Below are 25,760 nucleotides of genomic sequence, written 5' to 3' on the forward strand. Positions count from 1 at the left end.
GTGGAAAACCTGTGTTTCTTTTCTTCAAAAACAGGAGTTGAAAAAGGATTCCCTCATCACTAGGCTAAAACAAAGGTGTCAGAGCTCCACACCTTCAAAGGAAATAGAAGACCAGTCCCCAGTTCCTAGATGAGAAAGGAAAGATGAGAAGAGAGGGGCTCACCACAGTATGATATGAAGTTATTCTTACCAAAATGCCATCACAGCAATTAGTGTTATAACCAAGGTCTGGAAAATCCAGTTTGGACATGACTGCTTTTTTCCTGAAAAATGCACCTATAAAAAGATCCAGTTATGACCAAGGAGAGATCAGTAGAAGGAAGTAGCAGTATCTGTAAGCAATACTTCTCTAGACCTCCCTGGAAACAAAGGCCCTTACAAAACCTGCTTCAAGTCCCTCTTTTTCCTTGACATTGGAGGTAACAGTAATCTTTCCCTGACATTCTGCAGGACAACTGTCAGTGCCCTACACATAGAGCTGGTTTTGAGGTTTTCTGAGAGAAAGAACCCACCAGAGAAGATAGTGTCACTACAGCCAGAAACCAGATGTCCATCTCTTTTTTAAAGAATGCCTTTTGAAAAATCAAAAGGTCTTCAAAATAGGATGAGTCCAATCCCAATGGGAGAATTTCAGTCATCATGACAAACAGCAGGCAAGATTCTTGTGGCACAAGATATTACTAAGTACTCCTTAAATCACATCAATCCTGGCACCTATTTTTTTAAGAGTCTCTGGTAGGAGCCCTTCTCCTCCTCCTCCTCCTCCTCCTCCTCCTCCTCCTCCTTCTTCTTCTTATCCTCCATAATTATCATCATCTTTATTTTATTTATTTGATAGAGACAGCCAGAAATTGAGAGGGAGGAGGGGTGATAGAGAGGGACAGAGAGGCACCCACAATACTGCTTTACCACTGGCAAAACATTACCCCTGCAGGTGGGGACCGAGGCCTTGAACCCTGGTCATGGTGTATTATAACATGTGTGTTCAACCAGGTGTGCCACCACCCAGCCCCCCTGCTACCTATTTGGGGTCTTATTTATTCCTAGAACCATTTAAAAATATTCACGGAGCACAGCTACATATAACACTGTAGGGGACATAAGAATAAGTGGCAGTCTATAGAAAGAGAATAACACAACTCTTTAGGACTAATACATTTCAGTATAAAAATATTATAGATGAAGGGCTTGTGAAATAGTTCATCTGTGTAGACAACGCACATTAAAGATGATCCCCCACCACACTGGAGAGAACATTGGTAGTTTGGTGTCTTTCTCTCTCTCCCTCTCCTCACCTTCTGTCCCTATCTAAAAACATAAAAAGAAAGACTTGTATATGAGGAATGAGCCAAGAACTATAGGATAGACAACTACACAACTGGTAGGAATCTAGCTGAAGAGACAGATGGACTTTTACTCTTTAAATGAAAGTTTTCCCAGTATTACACGGGAGGGGGGGATCATGCTTCTATCCTCTTGAAGGTTTTGGGTAGAGTTATGCTTTTGGTCAAAAGGAAATTGGGGAATTCTAGTAAGCTATTTTAAGAAATTGCTTAAAGTTGATCTTTGAATTTCTCTTTTTTTATTTGACAGGGCAGAGAGAAATTGAGAGGGGAGGGGAGATAGAGATAGATAGATAGGGAGAGAGAGAGGGAGGGAGGAAGGGAGGGGGGAGAGAGAGAGAAATAGACACCTGAAGACCTGCTTCATTACTTGTGAAGCATCATCCTGCAGGTGGAGAGCGGGGGCTCGAACTGAGGTTCTTCAGCATGGTGATATGTATACTTAACTGGGCATGCAACAACCCAATCCCCAGTCTTTGAATTCCTTGTGCAAGTTATCTGAATAAAGAACTTGTTCTGTAGCATAACACTGAGGGAGGTGTTGGGATGAGCTATACTATTTTAACAAATACTTAGACACTAAGATTTGGGGGTTACTACAAGTGAATCATTGATGGGGCAATTAAAAACTGCTTCGCGGGAGTTGGGCTGTAGCACAGCAGGTTAAGCACAGGTGGCGCAAAGCACAAGGACCAGCATAAGGTTCCCGGTTCCAGCCCTGGCTCCCCACCTGCAGGGAAGTCACTTCACAAGTGGTGAAGCAGGTCTATAGGTGTCTATCTTTCTCTCCCCCTCTCTGTCTTCCCCTCCTCTCTCCATTTCTCTCTGTCCTATCCAAGAACGACAACAACAATAATAACTACAACAATAAAACAACAAGGGCAACAAAAGGGAATAAATAAATAAAATAAATATTTTAAAAAACTGCTTTGCATGTTAAAAAGTGAATCCCTGGGTCCAGAAGATAGCGTCATGGTTATGCAAAAATTCTTTCATAATTTAGGTTCAACAGCACCAGCACAAACCAGAGCTAAGCAAAAGTGAATCCTTTATACCATTCCAATATCTAATTGAAAGTGTACTAAGGATGTGCTACTAGTATAATATAGGGACTCAGTAAAATGTGTTTAAAAGGACCTCCCCCTCCAAGATATTTCCCACAGTTGACAGAGTATTTTTTTATTATTTTTATTGGGGAATTAATGTTTTACAGTCAACAGTAAATACAATAGTTTGTACATGCATAACATTTCTCAGTTTTCCATATAACAATACAACCCCCACTAGGTCCTGACAGAGTATTTTAAATCCCCATTCTTTTGTTCCAAATGATAAACAAACACTTGCCTACATTTTGGAGTTATTCATTTGGTGAATTTAATAGTATAAGTGTTCTCAAGATAAGATCTGCAAGAGAACTGCTAAACAGTCTGTTAAAAACCAAAGTATGGGAGTGAATGTTGAGGGGATACATAGCATAATAGTTATTCAAAAAGACTTTTATAAGCCTGAGGCTCCAAAGTCCCAGGTTCAACCTCTAGCACCACCATAAACCAGAGCTGAGCAGTGCTCTGGTCTCTCTCTCATTAAAATAAATATATATATATATTTAGATGCCCTGTGTTATATATATAACTAATAAGTAGATAAGTCTTAAAAAGAAAAAACTAAATGCCCTGGGGATTTTTGATTCAATAGGTTTTCACTAGGGATAGGGGCTGGGAATCTTTAAGAGGTGAGAAAATGAAAAGTGTCTATTCCTTTCCTGTCTTCCTCTTCCTGCACCTCATCTCACCCCAACCATCAACTCACCCTGAGGGCCTTCCCACAGTACCCTAACCATCAGCAAAGCAGGAAACCACTCAGATACTTCTTGGAGATAGACAACAGAGAGGAAAGGGAAAGGACTGGATAAGAGAGACCTCTGATAGACCTCTATCTTCTTACACACACACACACACACACACACACACACACACACACACCTTGTGATGAAGTTAACACCTTACCAGCTTTTAATAGAATATTAAACTCTTTCTGAATCTTTAAAAAAATAAAACAGTTCAATAGTTCAATGCAGTGTAACATGAGAAAGTAAATTGGGGCAGTGACCCAAACATCAGGTCAAACTTCAAGTGAGAAATAAGCTCATCAATATCTCCCCCAGGAGTGGACCAGCCACCTTTGGGACACTGATGAATCAGAGGAAGCAAGTTGAATTTCACAGCTCTATGAATTGCAGCTAGGAAGTAGGGACTGTAGCTTCTTGGTTACTGGTGCTTCTTTGTGTTGTAAGTTGCATACTTTCAGTTACTAAATAGTTAAGCTTCCATTTTCACTGTAAAGGTTATCCTCTTTGCTCATTAATACATAAATCCATCACATTTTAACCTCTGCAAGCAAGTGAATACTCTTTGTTTCTCATCTGCATATACAGTACCAAATATCAAAGGAAAAATAGGGGTTGTTGGATTAACTTAAGTCCCTTTGGGACTCTTCTGAAACCAGAGATAAGGAAATCAAGGCAGCCACACATCTTGCAGCCCAAGGCCATATGCCTGTGAAGGCTGATGTCCTTCACTTTATGGGATATATATTATCCTAGCAGAATAATATTTCTGAAATGGACTCACTCAGTTATTTCTCTAAAATTCTCTTTAAGTTACCAGTTAATTTTTATTATTTAAATAACTAAAGTACATATGAATGTAAATTAAGAAGTATATCAAATTTAAAGCTATTTACCTTGTTGGGTTTTTTGGAAATGGCTCTTCTTGGAGAAGATGTATTGACAGTTCTGCTAAGTTTGCTTCAATAAAGAGAAAAAGAAAATGAATTTCTAGTCAGATGTTTCTTCAGTAGTCATATGCCAAAGGGCAAAGCTATCACTAACAAACATACATAGCATTTATATTATATTATATTATATTATATTAGTCATTTTAAAAAGAAAGAGGCAAGGCAACCAGAGTTCCTTTTGTGGGAAAGATCCTTAATAAGCATAATTTAATGTGTTAAATTTCTTTTTGTCAAAATTAGACCCCAGGAAATACACATTTACCTTCTTAAGTAATAATAAAAAAAAATTAAGTTTTTTCCCTTGAGGACCAAACATGTATTTCTAAATTTAGAAATAGCCACCTCTCCTTATTAAAGGGGAAGCAACCTTTTTACTAAATATAGCACTTCCTGTAATAACTGCTCTTAAACAGATGCTTCATTTTAAAAGTAGAGACAGAAAATAACAATTATCATATAAAGGAAATGGTGTTCCAGAACATTATTTAAAAAAGAGTTTCTGATATTATAAAGCAATGGCAGTTGCTTGATTAAAGCACGCGCGCACACACACACACACACACACACACACACACAATTAGACTGATTTGCATATGGAAAGACCCCACACTCCCCACCTCCAGATTTCTACAGCAACCCTGGATATACCTGACCGAGCTGGCCTCACTGGCCGTGGACTTCCAGCTACTGAGCCGCTTTAGCCTGGCCAGTTTTCTATTCCATATTTCTAACTCTTCTATTCTTTCTTCAAGGTTGTTGGTTAGTTTGCAGAGCTGCTTCACTGCCCCTACATTTTCCATAAAGATCTGATCCTAAAAATGAAGACAATATAGGTTGTATAAGTGTGTAATTTGAGACCCCAAGGGACCCTTCCAGGTCCATTTAAAGTGAGATGGAACACACTATTGAAAATGGTTATATACACACTCACATTCATTCAAGATAAAGCTGGAGAGGTGTGTGACTTAAAACAGTCTTGCTAAACTTCTGACTGGGCAGTAAAAGTGCTCGTTTTCAATTTTCAATAAACTGAAAATATGACACTGTAAGTCGAAAAAGAGAATGGAGCTGAGGTATGTCAATTTTGGAATCAGAAATTTTATTTCCAGTGGCCATTAGGCTATGTTGAAAACTCAAAAAGAAGGAGAATGAGAAGAAAAAGAAGGAGGAGGAGGAGGAGAAGGAGGAAAGAAAGGAAGGAAGAAAGAAAAAAAGTCAGAACAGATTTCGGAATATTGATTTGTGTCTACCAATAAACCTTCCTAAGACATGACTGCAATTCTCTCTGCTAAATTGTTCATCAAAATTGCACAGGTGAAGGAGGGAGGATAAAGATCTTGGCCTTTGCCCAAGTTCTTCCATATACTAAATGTGAGGCTTCAGTCTCTTTATCTATAAGTGAAAGGATAATTTATGGATTTCTGCTTTAACATTCCATACATGCTATTCATATGCTAGCCTAACTCCCAAACAACAATTTAATACAGCAACAAAACAATTCTTTTTGTTCAGATAAGGTCACTGACATGTCAGAAAAACAAATCAAAGTTACACTGTCCCAGTCATCCCCTCTCACCTACACACTTGAGTTGTCATATGAACACGTATGGCCAACTAGATTCTGAAATCTCTTATCAATTTCACACTGATCCAGGGTCTTATCTCCACCTTCTCTGTGTCTTTTGCCACTACACTCTTTGGGGGATTCATAGAGGCTGGACCATTATTGCAAAAGGCTGGACCATTATTGCAAAGTATTGTGCTCCAAGTCAAAAGAGAAAGACTGTTTTGTGACTAGGGGATTAGACTCAGGATGAGTTTCTCACAAGCAAACTGGTACTTAAGGATTTCAAACACTGTAAAGCTACTATATATAAAAAAGGACTCAGAAGTTAAATGTTACACACTTAAGTTCAGGGTACTTTTTTTTCATTTTAAAAATAGATGTGTCACGAAAAATATTGGAAGATTCTTAAACACTCTAAGCAGTTACAAAGATCTAATGAAGCCTGGACCACTGCATTTTCCTGCGCCTGGGGCTTTGTTCCAATAGTGTCCATTCCTCACAGAGAAATGCCTGTATTTTCTCAAGGTCAGTCCAAATCCCAGTATACTCAGAACCTTTCCAGAGACCACTTGTTGGAAAGGGTGTCCAGAGACATTCTTCTCTTCAAGAGGGTCCTCAAAGCATGTTCAGTTTTACTGCCTGAACACTTACTGCTATCACCAGGCCTGTAGTACCACAGAAAGAGAGAAGTATCTTGACAGTGGGGTGGGGGGGGGAGGGGGAGAGAGAAATAGAGAGGGAGAAGAGAGAGATCACAGCACTGAAACTTCCCCCAGCATGATGGAGGTTGGGCTTGACCCAGGGTAGTATCTATGACTAAACAGACACACTATCCAGGTGGAACATCTTGCTGGCCTTCCAGCCATTTTTTTTATTTTTGTAAAGTCAGGTATGTTGTATCTAGTTTGTGAGGGAAGCAATTATCTTTTTCATCTGTGTTCCCACCAGCATCTAGCACATACATATCTCTGAACACAGTAAATGCTCAGGAAGAATGTACCTGAGTGAATTGAAAGCTGCATCCTCAAGGGTGGCAAGGACATCCCTGTATTAGTGAAAATCATAAGAAGATCCTGTATTTTTCTCTAAAGTCTTTCACTATCTATCCAAAGGACACAATTTTATACAACCACTATGAAGTGGAGGTGGGCGACAACTAGCAAAGTTACATAAGATTTTACTTGGTTCATAATTCTACTTCTATGAACCTATTCCACAGATCTTCTGATGAAAAGCTAGAGAAGTCCATGGAGCTATTAATATAATTGCAAAAGACTGAAATACCTTCTTTTTTAAAGATTTAAATGTTCATACATAGAAAACATGGTCAGGAGTTGGGCGGTAGCGCAGTGGGTTAACTGCAGGTGGTGCAAAGTGCAAGGACCAGGCATAAGGATTCCTGTTTGAGCCCCTGGCTCCCCACCTGCAGGGGAGTCGTTTCACAAGCAGTGAAGCAGGTCTGCAGGTGTCTATCTTTTTCTCCCTCTCTGTCTTCCCCTTCTCTCTCCATTTCTCTGTCCTATCCAACAATGACATCAGTAATAACAACAATAATAGCTACAACTAAAAAACAAGGGCAACAAAAGGGAATAAATAAATAAATATTAAAAAAAGAAAAGAAAATGTGGTCAGTATCTCACATAGCAGTATATTTCTGTGCCCCAGATCCCTTCTACCCCAGTACTGGGCCAGTCCCCAAAGCCTCACTTTTTCAAGTGAGTTCCTAAAGTGAGTTCCTATGGTTATCATGAGGTGTACACAACTCAGACATGTTAATTTAAAATGGATTAAATATAAGACCTAAAATCAAAACTCCAATAGAAGAAAATATAGGGGGAAAACTCCTTGACATTTGTCATGGCAACAGTTCCTTAAGCAACAGAAGCAAAAGTAAAACAAGTGTCAAATAACATTAAACAAACAAACAAACAAACAAAAACTGCTGCAAAGCAACTGACCCAATCAAAGGGGGTCTGTTCGTGGCTCACCCTGTGAAATGCATAGTTACCATGTGTGAGGATCCAGGTTCAGGTTCAGGTCCCTAGTTCCCACCTGCTAGGAGGATGTTTTATGAGTGCAGGTATCTCTTCTAAACTTTATCTACCTATCTATAAGAAAGAGAGAAAGAAAAAAGGAAAGAAAGAAAGAAAGAAAGAAAGAAAGAAAGAATATGTTCACACGTATCCATAAACTACTGCAAAATATATACCTGAAAGCAGTAGTACACTGGAGTTTGCAGTGAGCACCCCCCCACCAACACTTCCTCTCCACTATTCCAACCTTTGGGTCCATGATTGCTCAACAATTTGTTTGGCTTTCTATGTTAACTCTCTTTTCAGCCACCAGGTTCCAGATGCCATCAGGATGCCGGCCAGGCTTCCCTGGACTGAAGACCCCACCAATGTGTCCTGGAGCTCCGCTTCTCCAGAGACCCACCCTATTAAGGAAAGAGAGAGGCAGACTGGGAGTATGGACCAACCAGTCAACGTCCATGTTCAGCGGGGAAGCAATTACAGAAGCCAGACCTTCCACCTTCTGCACCCTGGGTCCATACTCCCAGAGGGATAGAGAATGGGAAAGCTATCAGGGGAGGGGATGGGATATGGAGATTGGGTGGTGGGAATTGTGTGGAATTGTACCCCTCCTACTCTATGGTTTTGTTAATTTATCCTTTCTTAAATAAAAAATAAATTAAAAAAACAATAATAACTACAGCAATAAAACAAGGGCAACAAAAGAAAAAATAAATATTTTTTAAAAACTTAAAAAAGAAAGAAAGATGAAGGAACAAAAATGGTCATTGGCAATACGGAATCATTGCCCCCAGCAATAACCCTTATGGGTGGGGAAGATTACATCAAAGAAAGAAAGAAAGAAAGAAAAAGAGAGAGAGAGAGAGAGAGAGAAAGGAAGGAAGGGAAAGAGAGATTATAGAATGGGAAAAAGTATTTATGCTGCCTCATGACATATGAGAAGTGAATGCTATTATTTATTACTTGTCAATGGTGTTAGAAAGCCAGCACTGATTCCCCAACTTCAATGTGCTGGCACTACACATCTTGGACGTAGATTCAATAGGTAAGAAGAAAACTCATGCATCTTCCATTTTAAAAGGAAATAAAGATGGAAAGGGAATTTACGGCCCCTTCCTGAGTATAATTATGACCCTGAATTTGTGGATCCAACGGAAAATTACTGAAAATAAATTTCTCAGATATGATGTGGGGATTGACTCTTAATAAAACATTTCTGACTTCTGTCCTCTATTCCTTTAGTGAAAGCAATATAAACATGGTCAAAAATATCATCTAGAGTTTTTGTGGAAATGTTCTTTTCTATGCAAGTGGTAAGATCTCTGTGATTGAAATTTTAACCAGGAATGTTACCTTAAGATGCCTGAAGGACTTCTGTCCAGGTCCCATGGAGAGGCTCTGGTTCATAGGGCTGACATGAGTCGAAGTATGGCACAATCTGAAAGACTTCCCTCATCTAATGCCCCATGCTAGCTAAGAACTGTTTTGTAATTAAGGCAAATTTAATTGCTTAACTCTGCCCAGCATTTGTTAACTATTTTTTGAATGGGACCGCCACCTCAGATTCTTTTAAGGGAGAGATGATGAAACCAGCTTGTCACTAAAACTTGCCCAGCAGACTGAGAAAAGAGGAGGTGGAATGAAAAGGCAAATGCTTCCAATCAGACAAAAAAATCTTTTACCCACTGTTTAAAAGACATGCTTTGCATGAGGACACATATGGACAACATAAGCATATTTGGCCTGAAGATGACAGGAAGGCACTTGTGAAATCAGGGCCAAGAGCTAGCTCAGAGCAGATCCCTGAGCTCAGCATGGATCCCTTAGTTAAGCCTTGCCTTTCACCACAGCCTCCTTCACACTGTATGCTCTCATCTCACTGAATCCTTGGCTGTTCTCTCAACAACAAGCTCTTTCTTGTCTCTGACATCAGCTCTGCTGCTCTCTGTACATGAAATGTCTGTCCTCCCCTAGCTCACACCTCCCTTAACACCTAGTGTCACATGTATGTCTGCTATAAGCACCTGGAGACAGCACCCCATCTTGTTCACAGTTGATTCTCCAGCACAGAGGAGAGCAGTAACTTAGTACATAGCTGATAGAGTAATTAAATAATTAATTAATTGCTTTTACAATGATGGTTCACATAGAGAGGCACTGAGACTCATATAAAGTGTGACTCTCCAGTGAACTTAAAGACATATTTCCATCTTATTCTTTTACTCAAGATTTCTATCAGAAAAGCAGAATTATTAAGGTCCAGGTTCCCTTTCCACATTAGGAAATGGCCATAGAAATTTAGATCAGGAGACCCAGGAGGTGGTACACCCAGTTAACCACATACATTACTATACATAAGGACCCAGGTTCAAGCCTCCAGTCCCCACCTGTGATAGAAAAGCTTCACAAGTGGTGAAGCAATGCTGCAGGTGTTTTTCTTTCTCTCTCCCACTCTTTCTCCTTTTCCCTCAATTTCTCTCTGTCCTGTCAATAAAAAATAAAGAATATGTTTATTTTAAAAAATGAAGAAAAAATATGGATGAGGTCAGCAAGGAAACACAGTGCAATGGACCAGAAGTTTGGTTATACTTGGAAAAATGACTTCCATTTCATTTAGGTCCTTTCCCTTCTGGGAGAGCACTGACTCAGAAAGCAGTTAAAAGTCCATTCAGTCTGCCTCACTTCTAAGGAGCCCATGTATATTTTAGCACACAGGCCTAGGCCTCCTTAAGGTTTGATGATCAATAAATCCACACGTTAGGCAGTGGCCACAATGGAATACTACTCAGCTAATAAAAATGATAAACTCATCTTCGTCTTGGACAGAGCTTTAAGGAATCATGTTAAGTGAGATAAGCCAAAAAGAGAAGGATGAATATGAAATGAGGAAGAAGAACAGAAGGGGAAACACAAAGCAGAAGTTGGACTGGGTTTGGTGTATTCTGGGGAAGGAGAACAAAAAGAGAGGTGGGGGGAGGGGTGTTTCAGGTCTTGGTACATAATGATGGACTTAATTTGTAGGTGAGATTGTTTTGCAAATATTTATCTTGGTGAGATGAGAAAGTGTACCCATGTGCCAACAACTGTACTATAAACCATTAAATGCCCAATAAAAAATAAAGAAAAAAGAGAGAGAAAAAAAAAGAAAGAAAGAAAGGGAGAGAGGAAGGAAGGGAGAAATCTGATCACAAAGAATTCTTTGAGAATTCTTTGAGACGTGGACTCTTCTTTCCCGGTGAGAGTGACAGACTTGAAAAGCTTTCCTTGTGGCATCTGATGCTGCACAGACTGACTTTTTATAGTAAAGTCATGGGACTTTTTATAATAAAACAGCCTGAAGCTAAGCATTATGAAAATAATTACCAAAGGGAGAAAAATTGCCTTTAGTCAATGGGTGTGTCTGGCTCTGGATAAGCTTGACTTTAGATCTTTGTCCAAGAGTTTATTTTGTGGATCAGTCATCAGGTCTTAACATGGAATATATATATATTTGATACCCAAACCAGAAAAGCAGGCTGCTGAGATGGTGAGTAAAGCTCAGATGTCCAATTGAGCCCTGCAGAAGTTATCCCTCTCTCACTTTTCCTTTTCTTTCCTTCTTTCCTTTTTTTTTTTCTTTTACTTCCCCACATGATTGCACTACTCCAGGCTGCTTTTCCACTCAGAGAGAGCAGGAGAGACACCAAAACACCACGTGATGTCAGAGCTTGAACCTCTAGGCATGAGCATCATAGTGAACTATTTCTCCAGCCCCATATTTCTTTTTGCAAAAATGACAACTCAGATTCATTTACCTGCATGATGTGTTTCATTTTCTGTCATATAAGATGAGGCCAAGCATCATAAAACTGTCTAACACTGTTTTATTGTTACTTTGGGATTTTTGCTTTTGTAAAGTTTCTAGTTAAGTTCAGTGGTTGGGGTGGGTGGGTTTGAAAGTGGTTCTTTTTTTTTTTTTTGCCTCCAGGGTTATTGCTGGGCCTCAGTGCCTGCACCACAAATTCACTGCTCATTGAGGCTATTTTTTTTGTTTTTAATTAATTAATTTATTTTTTAAAAGGAGACATTAACAAAACTGCAGGATAGGAGGGGTACAACTCCACACAATTCCCACCACCAGGTCTCCATATCCCATCCCCTCCCCTGATAGCTTTCCTATTCTCTATCCCTCTGGGAGTATGGACCCAAGGTCATTGTGGGATGCAGAAGGTGGAAGGTCTGGCTTCTGTCATTGCTTCCCCGCTGAACATGGGCATTGACTAGTCAATCCATACTACCAGTCTTCCTGGAGGCTATTTTTTCCCCTTTTGTTGCCCTGGTTGTTTTAATGTTGTTGTGGTTATTATTATGGTTATTGTTAGTGCTGTCATTGTTATTGAAAAGGACAGAGAGAAATGGAGAGAGGAGGGGAAGACAGAGAGGAGAAGAGAAAGATAGACACCTGCAGACCTGCTTCACCGCTTGTGAAGCGACCTCCTTGAAGGTGGGGAGCCAGGGGCTCGAACCGGGATCCTTATGCCGGTCCTTGCACTTTGTGCCATGTGCACTTAATCCGTTGCGCTACCACCCAACTCCTAGAAGTGGTTAAGTTCTATGGCTAAGAAAAGTTTCTAGTTAAGTGAGCACATGTTACAGTTTGTTACAATTCTTTGATTTCTTGTGCTTCCCCAGGTGAGCAATGAGTTCCTTTTGATGCCAGTGTATCTTATCACTTAACAAGATCAACTTAATATCTGGCATGTAAACTCAAAATTAAGTTAATAAGCAGAATCAATGTTCTTTATCAAGTACTTACAGTATGCTTGACTACTCTCCTAAATACAGTTAGAGAAAGCAGAGGGGATCTCTGCCCTCAAAAAGCATATTTTCTAGTGGAAGAGATTGGCCAACCAGTAAATAATATATTTTAAGGTTGTAATTAGTACTAGGAAAAAAGCCAACAAGGCACTGAAATAGAAAATAATTGCCACCATCTTAAGTCATTGTCATAGCTTTGGCTTATTTGCTTTATTTTTGAAAGCATTGGGAAAGAAAAACAATAGCATCAAGTTGAAAGTATAGTCTTAGCCTGAAAAAGACAGGTAACTCAACGGAAAACTGGGCCAAACGACTCACAGGAGGGAAATAAATAGTTAGGATAAGCAAGACACACACACAACTGCAGTACTAATCAGAGAGGGGTGCAAATTAAAACAATAAGATGCCACTTTACCCCGGTTAGAACTGGGGAATTTAAGAGTCTAACCAGGCCGGGCATTGAGAAGAATGTAGAAAAACTATAAACTAGGACTATGGACAAGCTGGCAGGACTATGAAAAATTAAGGCTGTGTGTTTCCTATACTTCGTTCCTAACATGCATCCCAGAGAAGACCTCCCACAGATTCACAAGCGGGCGGGTGGGGTGGGGGAGCTGTGTGGCAGCTGTGTGGCAATGTGTATTACTAGGTAGTCTGTGGTCAACAAACTTTGAGGGGCCCATCGCTGGAAAAGGAAAATAGAGAGACACACCAAGGAATTCGAAGTATCAGTTAAAACTCTGAACAGATGTACCTAATTCAAATAATATAAAGCACATTCAAAAACTAACACCAAAAATATTACATGTCTGTCTGAATAGACAAGCATGTATAAGAAACACATTGGAGTGGTTGCCATTGTTGTGGGGAGTTGCCTGGAAATGAGTCTCAGAGAGGAAATAAATTAAAGTAAAAAAAGCAGTGAAATGAGGAAAATTCTAACTCTAAAATTCCAACAGTAAAGACCAAGAAAAGAGGGAGTTCGGCAGGGAGAAGTAAAAGAAATTTAGCATTTTGAGAAACATGGCACTTGTAAAGTTTCTTTTTGATGTAGTATATTTTTTAAATTTTTATTTATAAAAAGGAAACACTGACAAAAACCATAGGATAAGAGTGGTACAACTCTACACAATTCCCACCACCAGAGCTCCATATCCCATCCCCTCCCCTGATAGCTTTCCTATTCTTTATCCCTCTGGGAGTATGGACCCAGGGTCATTATGGGGTGCAGAAGGTGGAAGGTCTGGCTTCTGTAATTGCTTCCCCGCTGAACATGGGCGTTGACAGGCTGATCCATACTCCCAGCCTGTCTGTCTTTCCCTAGTGGGGGGGGGGGGGGCTCTGGGGAAGCGGGGCTCCGGGGAAGCGGGGCTCCAGGTCACATTGGTGGGATCATACTGTTTTTTATTTATAATTGGATAGAGACAAAGAGAAATTGGAAAGGGATGGGGAGATAGAGTGGAAGAGAAATAGAGACACCTGCAGCCCTGCTTTACCACTCATGAAGCTTTCTCCCTGCAGGTGGGGACCAGGGGCTTGAACCCAGGTCTTGTGCACTGTAACATATGCACTTAACCAGGTACACCACCACCATGCCCCTAAAGTTTCTTTACTTGACTCATTATTATTTATTTTTATTTCATAGGACCGAGAGAAATTGAGAGGGGCAGGGGAGATAGAGAGGAACAGAGAAAAAGCACTGCTTTGCTATTTGTGAAGCTTCCCCCCCTTCAAGTGGGGACCAGATATTGGTCTTTGCACACTGTAACATGTGTGCTAGACCAGTTGAACTACAGTCCCTTGTACAGGTTGTTTCTTTGCTTCCACTGTAGCTCTCTCACTCAGTTTAAGTAGTTTGAAGGCACAGTGACAGACTGTGAGTAGCTGCTCAGCAGCCCAGGTACTTTGGGAAGGTTAAGGCCATATAAGCTGTGTCCAAGCTGTGTGTAAGTTACTCTGTCCTAGGTGCCAGTCTTCACAAATAACAGAGTTAGCCCTAATCAGAAATATTTATACTCCAGGACTTAATTTCTCTACAAATTACACATAAATACTCTTTTTGAAAGCTTTGGCATGAACTCAGCCATCTTAACTAAGTTCCAGGTCCTGAGTCAGTGAGGGATCTGCATTAACAGATTGATGTGATTTTTCAAAGCAACGCTACTACCTGCTGACATGCTACTTAAATCACAGTTTTAGGTGTCTAGGTTGACTTATTTTCCTAGTGTTTTCATGTAAAAACTTCCAAGCATACAGAAAAGTTGAAATACACCACACACACACACACACACACACACACACACACACACTTTGCTCAAAGACTACTGAATTTAATTACAAGGTGAACTTTATTTTCATATAGACTTTCTGTCAGCCTGAGCCCTTCGAACTCACCTCCTATCACTGAACTTTCACTGGAGCACACAAAACATGAGGGATTTATGAAAAGAAGCAAATTACTTCAGACTAGAGAAGTTTATCATGAAAGGTTGAGAGTAAGAAAATCTGTGTAACCTCCAATTCTGGTTGGCTTCATAGACAGCTTGTAAAGGCCTAGCCATTTTTTATTCCCTTTTGGCAGAAAGGAGGGAACAACAATAGCAGTAATGAAATGCAGTATGTCGACATTTTCACATGCATTTCTGGTCTGCATTTTAACTTCAACAAAAATTTCATTATCCGGGGAATCATGTGGTAACGCAGCAGGTTAAGCGCACGTGGCACAAGGCACAAGGACCTGCATAAGGATCTTGGTTTGATCTCCTGGCTCCCCACCTGCAGGGGAGATGCTTCACAAGCGGTGAAGCAGGTCTGCAGGTGTCTGTCTTTCTCGCCCCCTCTCTGTCTTCCCCTCCTCTCTCCATTTCTCTCTGTCCTATCCAACAACAATGACATCATCAACAATAATAATAACTACAACAACAAAACAAGAGCAACAAAAGGGAAAATAAATAATAAAAAAATTTAAAAAAACCTTTTAAAAATTTCATTATCCAAAGGGGATAGTTAGTTGAAGAGAAATGGAGGGCATGCTGAAAAACGAGACCATCTTAATCTGATCTACACCAGTTAGGATAGCACATGAAGCCCAGGAAGTCCTTGTGTCACTCTTAAAAACAAGCATCTCTGAGCATGACTTTCAGAGCTATCTTGCAGCTCACATGAATGGGGAGGACACTCAGAAAGTAAGAGGCACTCTTTACCCTGCTGCTTTTACAATCAATAAACAGCTTGCACTGGACAGAGAGACAACCAAAGTCATGTTCCTGAGTGCTCAGTGAGAAATAATAAAAGAAATGCTTGCTTGTTTGGCTGATTTCATATAGTGTGCTTTGTGTTGTATAGTGTGCTTTGGGTATCACTCAGAAGATGAAACTTAAGGATTTGAAGAAAACTTCAAAGGTTGCTGAAAACTGTGGAAAAGCAACAGCATAAAAGTGCATATTTCTCGGTGTCTCTGATATTCAAGTGCTAAGAAGTAAACTGCATCCAAATTCTTTTCTTTTTTCTTTCTTTTTCTTTATTGGGAAGTTCATGGTTTACAGTACAGTTATTGGCACATGGGTATAATTTGTCATCTCACCAAGATAGGTGTCTGCAAAACACTCTCACCCCCAAATTACATACATCATCATACCAGGACCTGAAAGCCCCACCCTACCCAACCCCCATTCTGCCCACCTTCCCCCAGGGTACTCTGCTGAACAAGATATTCTAAGTCAATTAATATTTATTTATTTAACCAGAGTACTATTCAACTCTGGCTTATGGTGGTGTGGGGGGTTGAACCTGGGACTTTGGAGCCTCAGGCATGAGAATCTCTTTACTATCTACCATTATGCTATCTACCCTCCGCTAATTAATTAATTAATTTATTTATTTATATAGTGGATAAAGATAGAGATACACTGAGTGAGAAAGGAGAGATAAAGAGAGACACCTACAGCACTGTTTCACCATTTGTGAAGCTCCTTCCTTGTAAGTGGGGACCAGGGACTTGAACCCAGGTCCTTGCACACTGTAGCATCTGTGCTCAACAAGGTGCACCACCACCTGACTTCCAAGAAGGAGATATTTTATAAAATAAATGGATAGTCCACCATGTTAAAATTAAATCAGCAAGTGAAATCTATCCTTAGATATAAGCAAAGATTGACTGCAGACATTCACTTACTCATGGGGTAGCAGATACTCTGAGTGTGGCCTGATTGTGTCCTGTTTCTAAGAGAACCACAGTTTATCCATTCTAGACCCCTGCTGGTTTGATTTCTAAATTGAATGCTATCTCCTCAGCCTAAACAATTCATTATGTACTTTATTTTTAAAGATATAATTCTCAGGATAAACCTCTCAAGTGAAGTGGTAACCCAGGCCCAAGAGAGAAACCAAGAGAGAATTACATAAGATGCGGTGTGGGGAATTTGGAGGAAATCATTTGATTTCTACCAGTGCGCCTTGCCTTTCATGAGTCCCACAAGCAGGCCATCCAGACCCTTCTATTTAAGTATTTGCTGTTCGAGAGCTTATATAACAGAAACTGAGGGGCTGGGTGGTGGCGCACCTGGTTGAACACATACATTACAATGCTCAAGGACCTGGGTTCAAGCCCCTGGTCCTCACCTGCAGGGGAAAGTTTCACAGTGGTGAAGCAGGGCTAGAGGTGTCTCTCTGTGCCCCCCCCCCATATTTATATACCCCTTCCTCTCAATTCCTGGCTATCTCTATCCAATAAATAAAGATAATAAAAAAATTTAAAGAAAGATAATATAGAAGGGTCTAGCATGAAAATGCACCTACTGCCTAGCCAAGAAGCTTGCTGGTGAGCAAGACTGTCAAAATTGGGCTGACCTGGAAACTACGTAGAAAAGTAGGATCTCTGCACTCACCATGTTCTTGCCTAGTCAGAATCTGCATTCTAATAAGATTCCCCTCTGATCCCAGTACACTTTGAAGTTGGAGAAGCACTGGCCTGGTGAACTAACAAATTACAAATTAGTCTCCACTCAAATATCCCTGCCTATTACTACAAAATCCCCATGTCAATCAGTCTTCCCTCCCAGTGTCAAATACACCATGATAGTGGAAAGCCAGTCAGCAGCTGAGGGAATTTACAGACCTTGGAAAAAGCTGTGGGATTTTGCCAAATTAATAAACATGATCTGGAAGACTACTCCAACCACACACACACACACACACACACACACATACACACAGGAAATGATAGACTTAAACCCGTTAACATGCTAAGAGGAGCTAATCTGTAAGGACTGTGGCATTCCTTCAAAAGAGTGATTTGAATATCAAAAAATTAAGCTGGTCCCTTGGGGAAAATGATGAGGCTCATAAATGTCTTTGTAAATGTGAGCCACTTTATGACTGTGCTGTGAAAGTCAAACACACAGTTTTGTTGAAAAACTGCTCAGGAAAATTAACACTTTATTCAACCTTTAATCATTCTCAGAAGGAGCAGCTCATTGTTTTAATGATACCTTAAATGATATTATGTGAAATAAATTACTTTTCACAAGTCTAGCTCCTTTTTTTTTTTTTAAGATGAAGTCTAATTAAAGATTGTTACTCTTTTTCTCATGTTCTAAGGGCTCATGTTTTTGTTTGAAGGGCTCATCCTAAGTGAACTGTCCCCAGGCCACATTCCCTCCTACAAGAAGGCTGTTGAACTCCAACACCTTCTGTTGTATATTTATTATGATATTTCTTTTTGGCATCTATGGTAAGTGTGAGATCATCAATACCAACTTATCCCATGACTAGATGAAGAATAGTCTATACTATCCCATTGGATATTTAGCACATTGTGATACCCCAGAACAGGGTTCATCATGAGGTTATAGTAAGAGGGACGGGTTACCTTATCAACCATGAGGAAATTCTCCAGTGTCTCTCCATTTTCACAGGTGACATCACCAACCTCTCTTACAGCTCTGGGCAGGATCTCTTGCACCTCCTGGGCAATCATTCCTGGATACAAAACACTCCAACAAGTTTAATTAGAGCAAGGCATTTCTAGAGCAAACCCTTCAAAGCTTACATCAGAAAGCATCACCAACAGTCACAAAGGATGTCTTAGCAAATAGATGCTTATCCCTACTTGGCTTTTGCTTTGATCTAGGATGTATTAGAAGCAAAGAAAGCATTTTGAGGCAAGAAACACCAGAAAATGAAACTGTCACCTTCTCTCCCACCACCCCCGCCCCCCCCCCACACTTTTCTTTGAGAACTCTGAGGCAAATGTTGGAAAGGATGAGCAAATACCTTAAAATCCCTCTATTTGGTGCCAGGCAGTGGCACATCTGGTTAAATGCACACATTACAATACATTAGACCCTAGGTTCAAACCCCCGGTCTTTACCTGTAGGGGGAAAGTTTTATGAGTGTTGAAGCAGGTCTGCTGGTGTCTCTCTATCTCTTCCTCCCCTCTCAATTTCTGTTTCTATCTAATAATAAAGAAAAATATTTTTTAAAATCCCTCTATTTATATTGGAGTAAGGGTGGAACATTCATTTCTTTCCTTTTATTTCTGCAGGATTTTGTACCCTAAATGGCCCCTCTGGCTTCCTGGGTTGGAGTATAATTACTACTATGCTTGTCCCTTCTCTGATCTAGACACATCTATCCTACAACCTTCTCTCTCTATTCCAGGACTCCCAGTGCTTTCCTTCCCAGAGTCCGAGCTGCTGTCTGGCCCTGAGCCCATACTCTATGAGCAAGAGCTCTCCAGTGGAAAGAAGCAATGCATTCAGGAGGATCAGGGCAGTGGCATACCCAGTTGAGCACAAATTTTACCATGTGTAAAGATGCAGGTTTAAGCCCCCAGTCTCCCTCTGGGGGCAGGGGAGCTTCTTGAGTGTTGAATCAGTGTTGCAGGTGTCCCTATTTTTCTCTCCCTCTCAATTTCTCTTTTACTTATCAAATTAAATAAGTAAATACTTTTTTAAAAAAGAAACAATACATTCAGGATGCTCCACTGCTTCCTTGGGGTGCAGAATATACATGACTCAGAGGTTTTTTTTTTTTTTTAACCTTTTCTGTTCTATCAGTAGTAGTGATGAGTGAGTTAGACCAATGCAATATTGTCAAGTACTAAAAAGACATCCAGATAAAGAAGAAATTATATATATTTTTTAACTATTGGTAATACAAAATTTCAAAGGGATTGTGTGTGAATACCTGTCTGATGGGCAGTGTTTATTCCCATTGCAGATGCAAATTCAGGTTTGTAGTCGTATTCAACAATCCTCATTTGAGCTATTCTTCTCAGCTGTTCATTTGTGTCAACCTAATTTAATTTTAAAAAGAACAAATTTCACCACTTTAGCTATATGCTAAATCAATTTAAATCAATTCTCAGAGTGACAGGAGAGTTGAGGAATGCCAGCAGTGGGACTGTTTTTTTCTTTCCCTCAAACAATTGATAGTTTAAGAGAAATTTATGCTTTTCTCTTCACAGGAGCCAAAGTTCTAAGGGTCATGCTAGTGATTTCTATTTCCTGACTAATAAACAGAGACAGAATTTTTAAGTCTTAAGTTGCAGGGCAAAAACTACTGTATTCACTGCCCTCATCTTACTTCTCCATTCTAAGAAGTGAATCTTCCTCCTGAGAAAGGAGGTTGTTCATGTTGAAGAGGAACAATAGCTGCCCAGGTATCATTTCCAAATAAGCACGTGGTATACTTGTCAAACAAATACAACCCACAGGGCTGGGTGGTGGTGCACCTGGTTTAGCGCACATGTTACAATGCATAAGGACTCAAATTCAAGCCCCCAGTTCCTACCTGCAGGAGGAAAGCTTTGCAAGTGGTGAAGCAGTCCTGCAGGAGTCTCTCTCTCTCTCTCTCCCCCTTCCCTCTCTATTTCTGGCTGTCTCTATAAATACATATAATTAAAAGTGCTTATTAAGAAAACAAATACAAACCCACTTGGTATTTACAAATTAAAAAAAAAATCCATGCTTAGTTCAAGTAGCAGTTTCTGAAGGAGGAATAGATGCTATATCATTGGTTGCATGTGGATTTACTGTTGGAGAAAACTTCTCTAAGTGTCACATTGCAAGCCTGACTTACCTACCTACTGAATCTTCAAGATTCAGAACCTCTCCTACACACAGTATCCCCCCCAAGCCACCCTGATCAGTGAGTCCACCTCTAAGCCCACGGCTCTTCCAACTTATTAAAAGAACTCCCAACAGTCAAGCAGGTTTCTCAGAAATTGTCACTGGGTCCAAGCAAAATGATAGCATGAAGGTGACTTTTCCCTAGAGTTGAAAGTGTTTAGTTCAAAGTATTCTCCTTTAATTTTATTTTTTCAGAAACTGCTGATAATAGTAGAATTAACTTTTTTCACTACACTAGCAAGACTTACTTAGATAGACAGACAGACAGACAGACAGATAACAGCACCCAAGGTCCCTGGAACTCCCATGTGGCAAACAGGAGACTCAAGCCTAGATCATGTGCATGACAAAGCAAGAGCCCTCCCAGTTGAGCTATATTGCCAACCTCACTGAAGTGTTTGTTAACTGAAGTGATTTTTTTAACCACCTTATTCCATAAGCTCTGCATGAGTCCTCTAAATTTTCTTTTCTTTATTATTATTATTATTATTTATTGCCACCAGGGTTATCATTGGGGCTTGGCGCCAGCACTACAAATCTAGTTGTATTCAGATTGTAGTCATATTGAACAATCCTCATTTGAACTAGTCTTCTCAGCTGTTCATTTGTGTCAAGCTAATTTAATTTTTTTTAAAAATGAATTTCACCACCTTAGATATATGCTGTTTAAGTTGATTGTGCTTTTAAGTGCTCCTGGTGGCAAACGCTAGAAGAAGAAGTGCTCCTGGTGGCCATTTTTTCCTGGTTTTTATTTCTTTTTTTTGTTTGTTTTGTTTTTAGAAAGAAATTGTGAATGAGAGACACTTGCAGACCTGCTTCACTGCTTGTGAAGCAGACCCCCTGCAGGTGGGGAGTGGGAGCTCCAACCAGGGTCCCTGTGCTTGGTAATATGTGTGTTTAGCCAGGTATGCCACTGCCTAGCCTCCAGACCCCTAAATTTTCACTTAGATTTTAAATGGATAGTGAAACTAGTGGTCTCTTGGCAATTAAAGATATTTTACCTAGGGGGTCAGGTGGTGGTATACCCAGTTGAGCACACATGTCACAAGGAACCCAGGTTCAAATCTCCATTCCCCATTAGCAGGGAGGGCAAGATTCACGAATAGTGAAGCAGGCCTGCAATGTCTCTCCTTCTCTCTCTCTCCCTCTATCCCCTACCTCTCCTCTCAATTTCTCTCTGTCCAATAAAAAGGAAAAAATGGCCACTGGGAATAGAGTGGTGGATTTGTAGTGCAAGCTCCAAGCACCAGCAATAACACTGATGGCAATAACTAATAAAAAATTCTGCTTGGGGAGTGCATATCCAGGAGTACACACATGTTACAATGTGCAAGCAAGGACCTGAAAAGTTTTAACTGTAAATGCAAATGGCCACCACCACCACCATACTGCCTTATGCTCCAGGTTTCTATACCATTAATTCAAGATTAGCATTCAAGAGGCTAGCATTCAAGATTAGCATTCTCCTAGCATTCAAGAGGCTAGGAGAAGCAGGTTAGAGTTTTTCTTTTCAGCTGATTTCTGTTCTGGTTTCTATTTTTAAGTCTTCCTGATGCCTTGTTTTCAACCTTAAGCTGAATGTGACTGATGCCTCAACTTCAACTTCCTTTTTGTTTTGCATTGGCATTGATGTTCTTAATGCTTATTTGATTCTCAGCAGCTCCTTCCCATGATAATTTTGTGCAGTTTCCATTGTAAAAGTTGCATTTCCTTCTTCAATCTGCAGTCACATGGGCACATATAATGCTGCTCTCCAGCTAAGTTACACTATTCCTCCTTTAGGACAACCTCATTTTCCCAAAGCTTTAGTTTCAAGGATGTGAGTCCAGGTAAGCAACCTCCTCCACCAGGACTCTCCATGCAGAGCACTTGTGCACTGAGAATGAATCTGCAAAGCAACCTGGTTTGCCTTGACTGAGGAAACACTGAGCCTGGGTCAGGTGTCAACCTGCTCACCTTCCCCATCACTGCACTGAGCAACGTGTTTGCTTGCTGTTTTACAACTGCTTGTCAGAAACCAGCTCTAGTTACCTTTGTCAAAAAAAAAAAAAAAATTCACTTTGCAATCAAATAACCAAAACTTTGTGCTCTATTGTCTTCTCATTAAAATGGAGACAGGCTCTCAGGATAAAGAAACAAAAACAAGCAAGTTGGAAGCTTACACTTTTGGGCAATGTGACACTCCTTTCCTAAGAAAAGCTACATTGTTACATTCTTTTGGTTTTTAATGGACCAAGACAGAGCCTCACAAATATCTTTGGACTGATGTAGAACCCAGACCCCTGACTGGACAGAACTAGTCACTAGAGACTGCAACATAGAGCCCTGCTTGACCGAAAGTCACAGACTTCGTCATCACTGTCCTGGAAAACACAGCCTTGATGATGCTTCTCCACCATTTCCTATGTATGTGATGTTTGACTATGTATGATAATTGTTCCATTTTTCAACTATGAATGTTCACCGTTCCCCCACACAAATATGCACAATTTTCCCTGAAAAGTTCCTAAATATGTATATGGTTGTATCACCTACCTAAACTTACTTGGCAAGAGACAACCACACCCCCTTCTCCTCTTCAAAGCTTATTCTACAGGCTGTCTGGGACAAGCTCATTTACCAACTTATAAGTTGTTTTCTTGCCAGTAAGTGCTGGGCTAGCGTGGAGGTGCCTCTTCCTGGGTGCGTACTCTCTAGGTTGGAGAGAACACGACTGGAGCCAGCCTGGGCTGCTACTCACTCAGCGATGCGGGGGAGATGACTCAGGAACAGAGCTCATGGCAGCAAGGCAATTCGATTCTTTATTGATCAGGGAGCCCAGGCTTTTAAAAGTCAGACCCGGAAGTGGCAAGTCAGAAACGGAAATGGCTAGGAAAGGGGCGGGGAAAGGCAAAAGGGGCTGGGAAAGGTAGGAACTTCCTCTGCAACTGTTGTGAGGGTTTTAACTGGTAGGATTAATATTATCCTGCAGGCAGGGAGGGTCTCGAGGGTAGAAAGAAGATAGATCAAAGGACTGGAATGGGTGGAGATCTTTCAGGTAAAACAATGATTATAAGATAATAAGGGAGGTGGGGGAGACAGCATAATGGTTATGTAAACAGACTCTCATGCCTGAGGCTCCCAACTCCCAGGTTCAATCCCCTGCACCACCATAAGCCAGAGCTGAGCAGTGCTCTGGTGTTTCTCTCTGTGTGTGTTTCTCTCTCTTAATCTCTCTCAAAAATAAAATAAATAAAAATTTTAAAAAATTTAAAATAATAATAATAATAAGGGAATAAGCCATAGTATCAGGAATGCAGGGTGCTTTGTGAGACAGGGAGTCTGATAAGATGGGCAAACCTTTGGGGCTACTCCTGTCCCTTCTTGCTCAACCTCTCAGTAGAGAGAGAGAGACTGACAGGATAGATGCACTCCTTAGGTCAAGTCCTACCAGGCTCTACCACATCCTCACAATTTCCTGACAAGTAAGGTCTTTCTTCTCCAACCTGTTATTTCTGTGGATTTTGAATGGCAATCTACATATATTTAAAGATCCTATTCAAGAATAAAGCAGAATCCTTCCTAGCAAGTACAAAGGCTTTAAAAGGAGTAGTAAGAAATTTGTTTTAAAGGAAGGCAGTGGAAGTTGGGCAGTAGTGCAGAGGGTCAAGCACAAAGTGTAACAGCCTGTGTAAGGATCCCGGTTCGAACCCCTGGCTCCCCACCTGCAGGGGAATCACTTCATAGGTGGTGAAGCAGGTCTGCAGGTGTCTTTCTCTCCCCCTGTCTGTCTTCCCCTCCTCTCTTTATTTCTCTCTGTCCTGTCAAACAATGATGACATCAATAACCACAACAATAATAACTACAACAACAATAAAAAAACAATAAGGGCAAAATAAATAAATAAATACAAAAGAAGACATTTTTGCTGGAGACAAAATAATTTTTCATAATGGTTATGAAAAAGGCTTTCATGTCCAAGGCTCTAAGGTCCCAGGTTCAATCCCTCACACCACCATAAACCAGAGCTGAGCAGTCCTCTGATCTATCTCTCTGTGTCTCTTTCATTAAATTAAGTATTTTATTAAAAAATAAAATAAAGGAAGCTTTTTTTATATAGTCAGAGAGCAGTATAAGGCAGGGCCAGGTGGTGATACACCTAGTTAAGCAAACATAGCACTAGTGCAAGGACCCATGCAAGGATTTGGGTTGGAGCCCTTGCTCCCCACCTGCAGGGAGGCAGCTTCACAAGCAGTGAAGCAGATTTGCAGGTATCTATCTTTTTCTATCCCTCTCTGTCTCCCCCTACCACTCAATTTTTCTCTGTCCTATCCAATAAATTGGAAAAGATGGCTTCCAGGATCAGTGGAATTGTAATGCCAGCACAGATCACAATAACTCTGGAGGCAGAAGAAGAAGAAGAAGAAGAAGGAGGAGGAGGAGGAGGAGGAGGAGGAGGAGGAGGAGGAGGAGGAGGAGGAGGAGGAGGAGGAGGAGGAGGAGGAGGAGGAGAAGGAGAAGGAGAATTAGGACAAGGTTATTTGCAAAAGAAAGGGGTGACTAAAGTGGATAAAGCTACCTATTCTTAAGGAAAGATGCAGAGTTATCATGCAGACTACCTCTGACCAGAAAATTACAGATTGATCTAAAATTCTAATTTTGGAAGAGGTTAAAACTATAATTAGGCTAGCTGTTAAGTTTTAGTGGAGCATGGCCTGAACTACTCCATTTTGGGCCAGCTGTTTCTTTAATACCATGTATCTTTAAAGAATGAGCAATTACCCTCAGTCCCTTTTTATTTTAATTTTTTAAATGTATTTATTGTGGATAGAGACAGAAAAATTGAGAAGGAAGGGGAAAATAGACAGGGAAAGAGACAGAGACACACCTGCAGTCCTGCTTCACCACTCGTGAAGCTTGCCCCCTGCAGGAGTGGACCAGGGGCTTGAACCCAGCTCTTTGAGCACTGTAGTGTATAAGCTAAGCCAGGTGTATTACCACCTGGCCCCTGCCCCTAGTCCTATACATGCACCCAGATCAACGAAAGGTTTACTTCCTAGCACACTTGGAAAAATGATTTTTTTTTTTAACTGGAAAAACAGAGAGACAC

At 40.5% G+C, this 25,760-nt stretch overlaps 1 protein-coding gene across 1 annotated transcript in view; it reads right to left on the reverse strand.

Annotated features, from left to right (window-relative positions):
• Window positions 1-25,760, reverse strand: part of MYRFL (myelin regulatory factor like) — an 84,002-nt gene that overhangs the window by 19,213 nt on the left and 39,029 nt on the right. Inside the window, exons 8-12 of the mRNA XM_060194947.1 lie at window positions 19,728-19,836; window positions 18,409-18,518; window positions 4,791-4,954; window positions 4,089-4,152; window positions 191-276 (exon numbers count right to left, since the gene is read on the reverse strand). Of these exons, the coding sequence (XP_060050930.1) occupies window positions 191-276; window positions 4,089-4,152; window positions 4,791-4,954; window positions 18,409-18,518; window positions 19,728-19,836 (533 nt within the window). The remainder of the gene's footprint in view (window positions 1-190; window positions 277-4,088; window positions 4,153-4,790; window positions 4,955-18,408; window positions 18,519-19,727; window positions 19,837-25,760) is intronic.

The sequence above is a fragment of the Erinaceus europaeus genome, chromosome 7, assembly GCF_950295315.1.
Source record: "Erinaceus europaeus chromosome 7, mEriEur2.1, whole genome shotgun sequence".
Lineage (NCBI taxonomy): Eukaryota > Metazoa > Chordata > Mammalia > Eulipotyphla > Erinaceidae > Erinaceus > Erinaceus europaeus.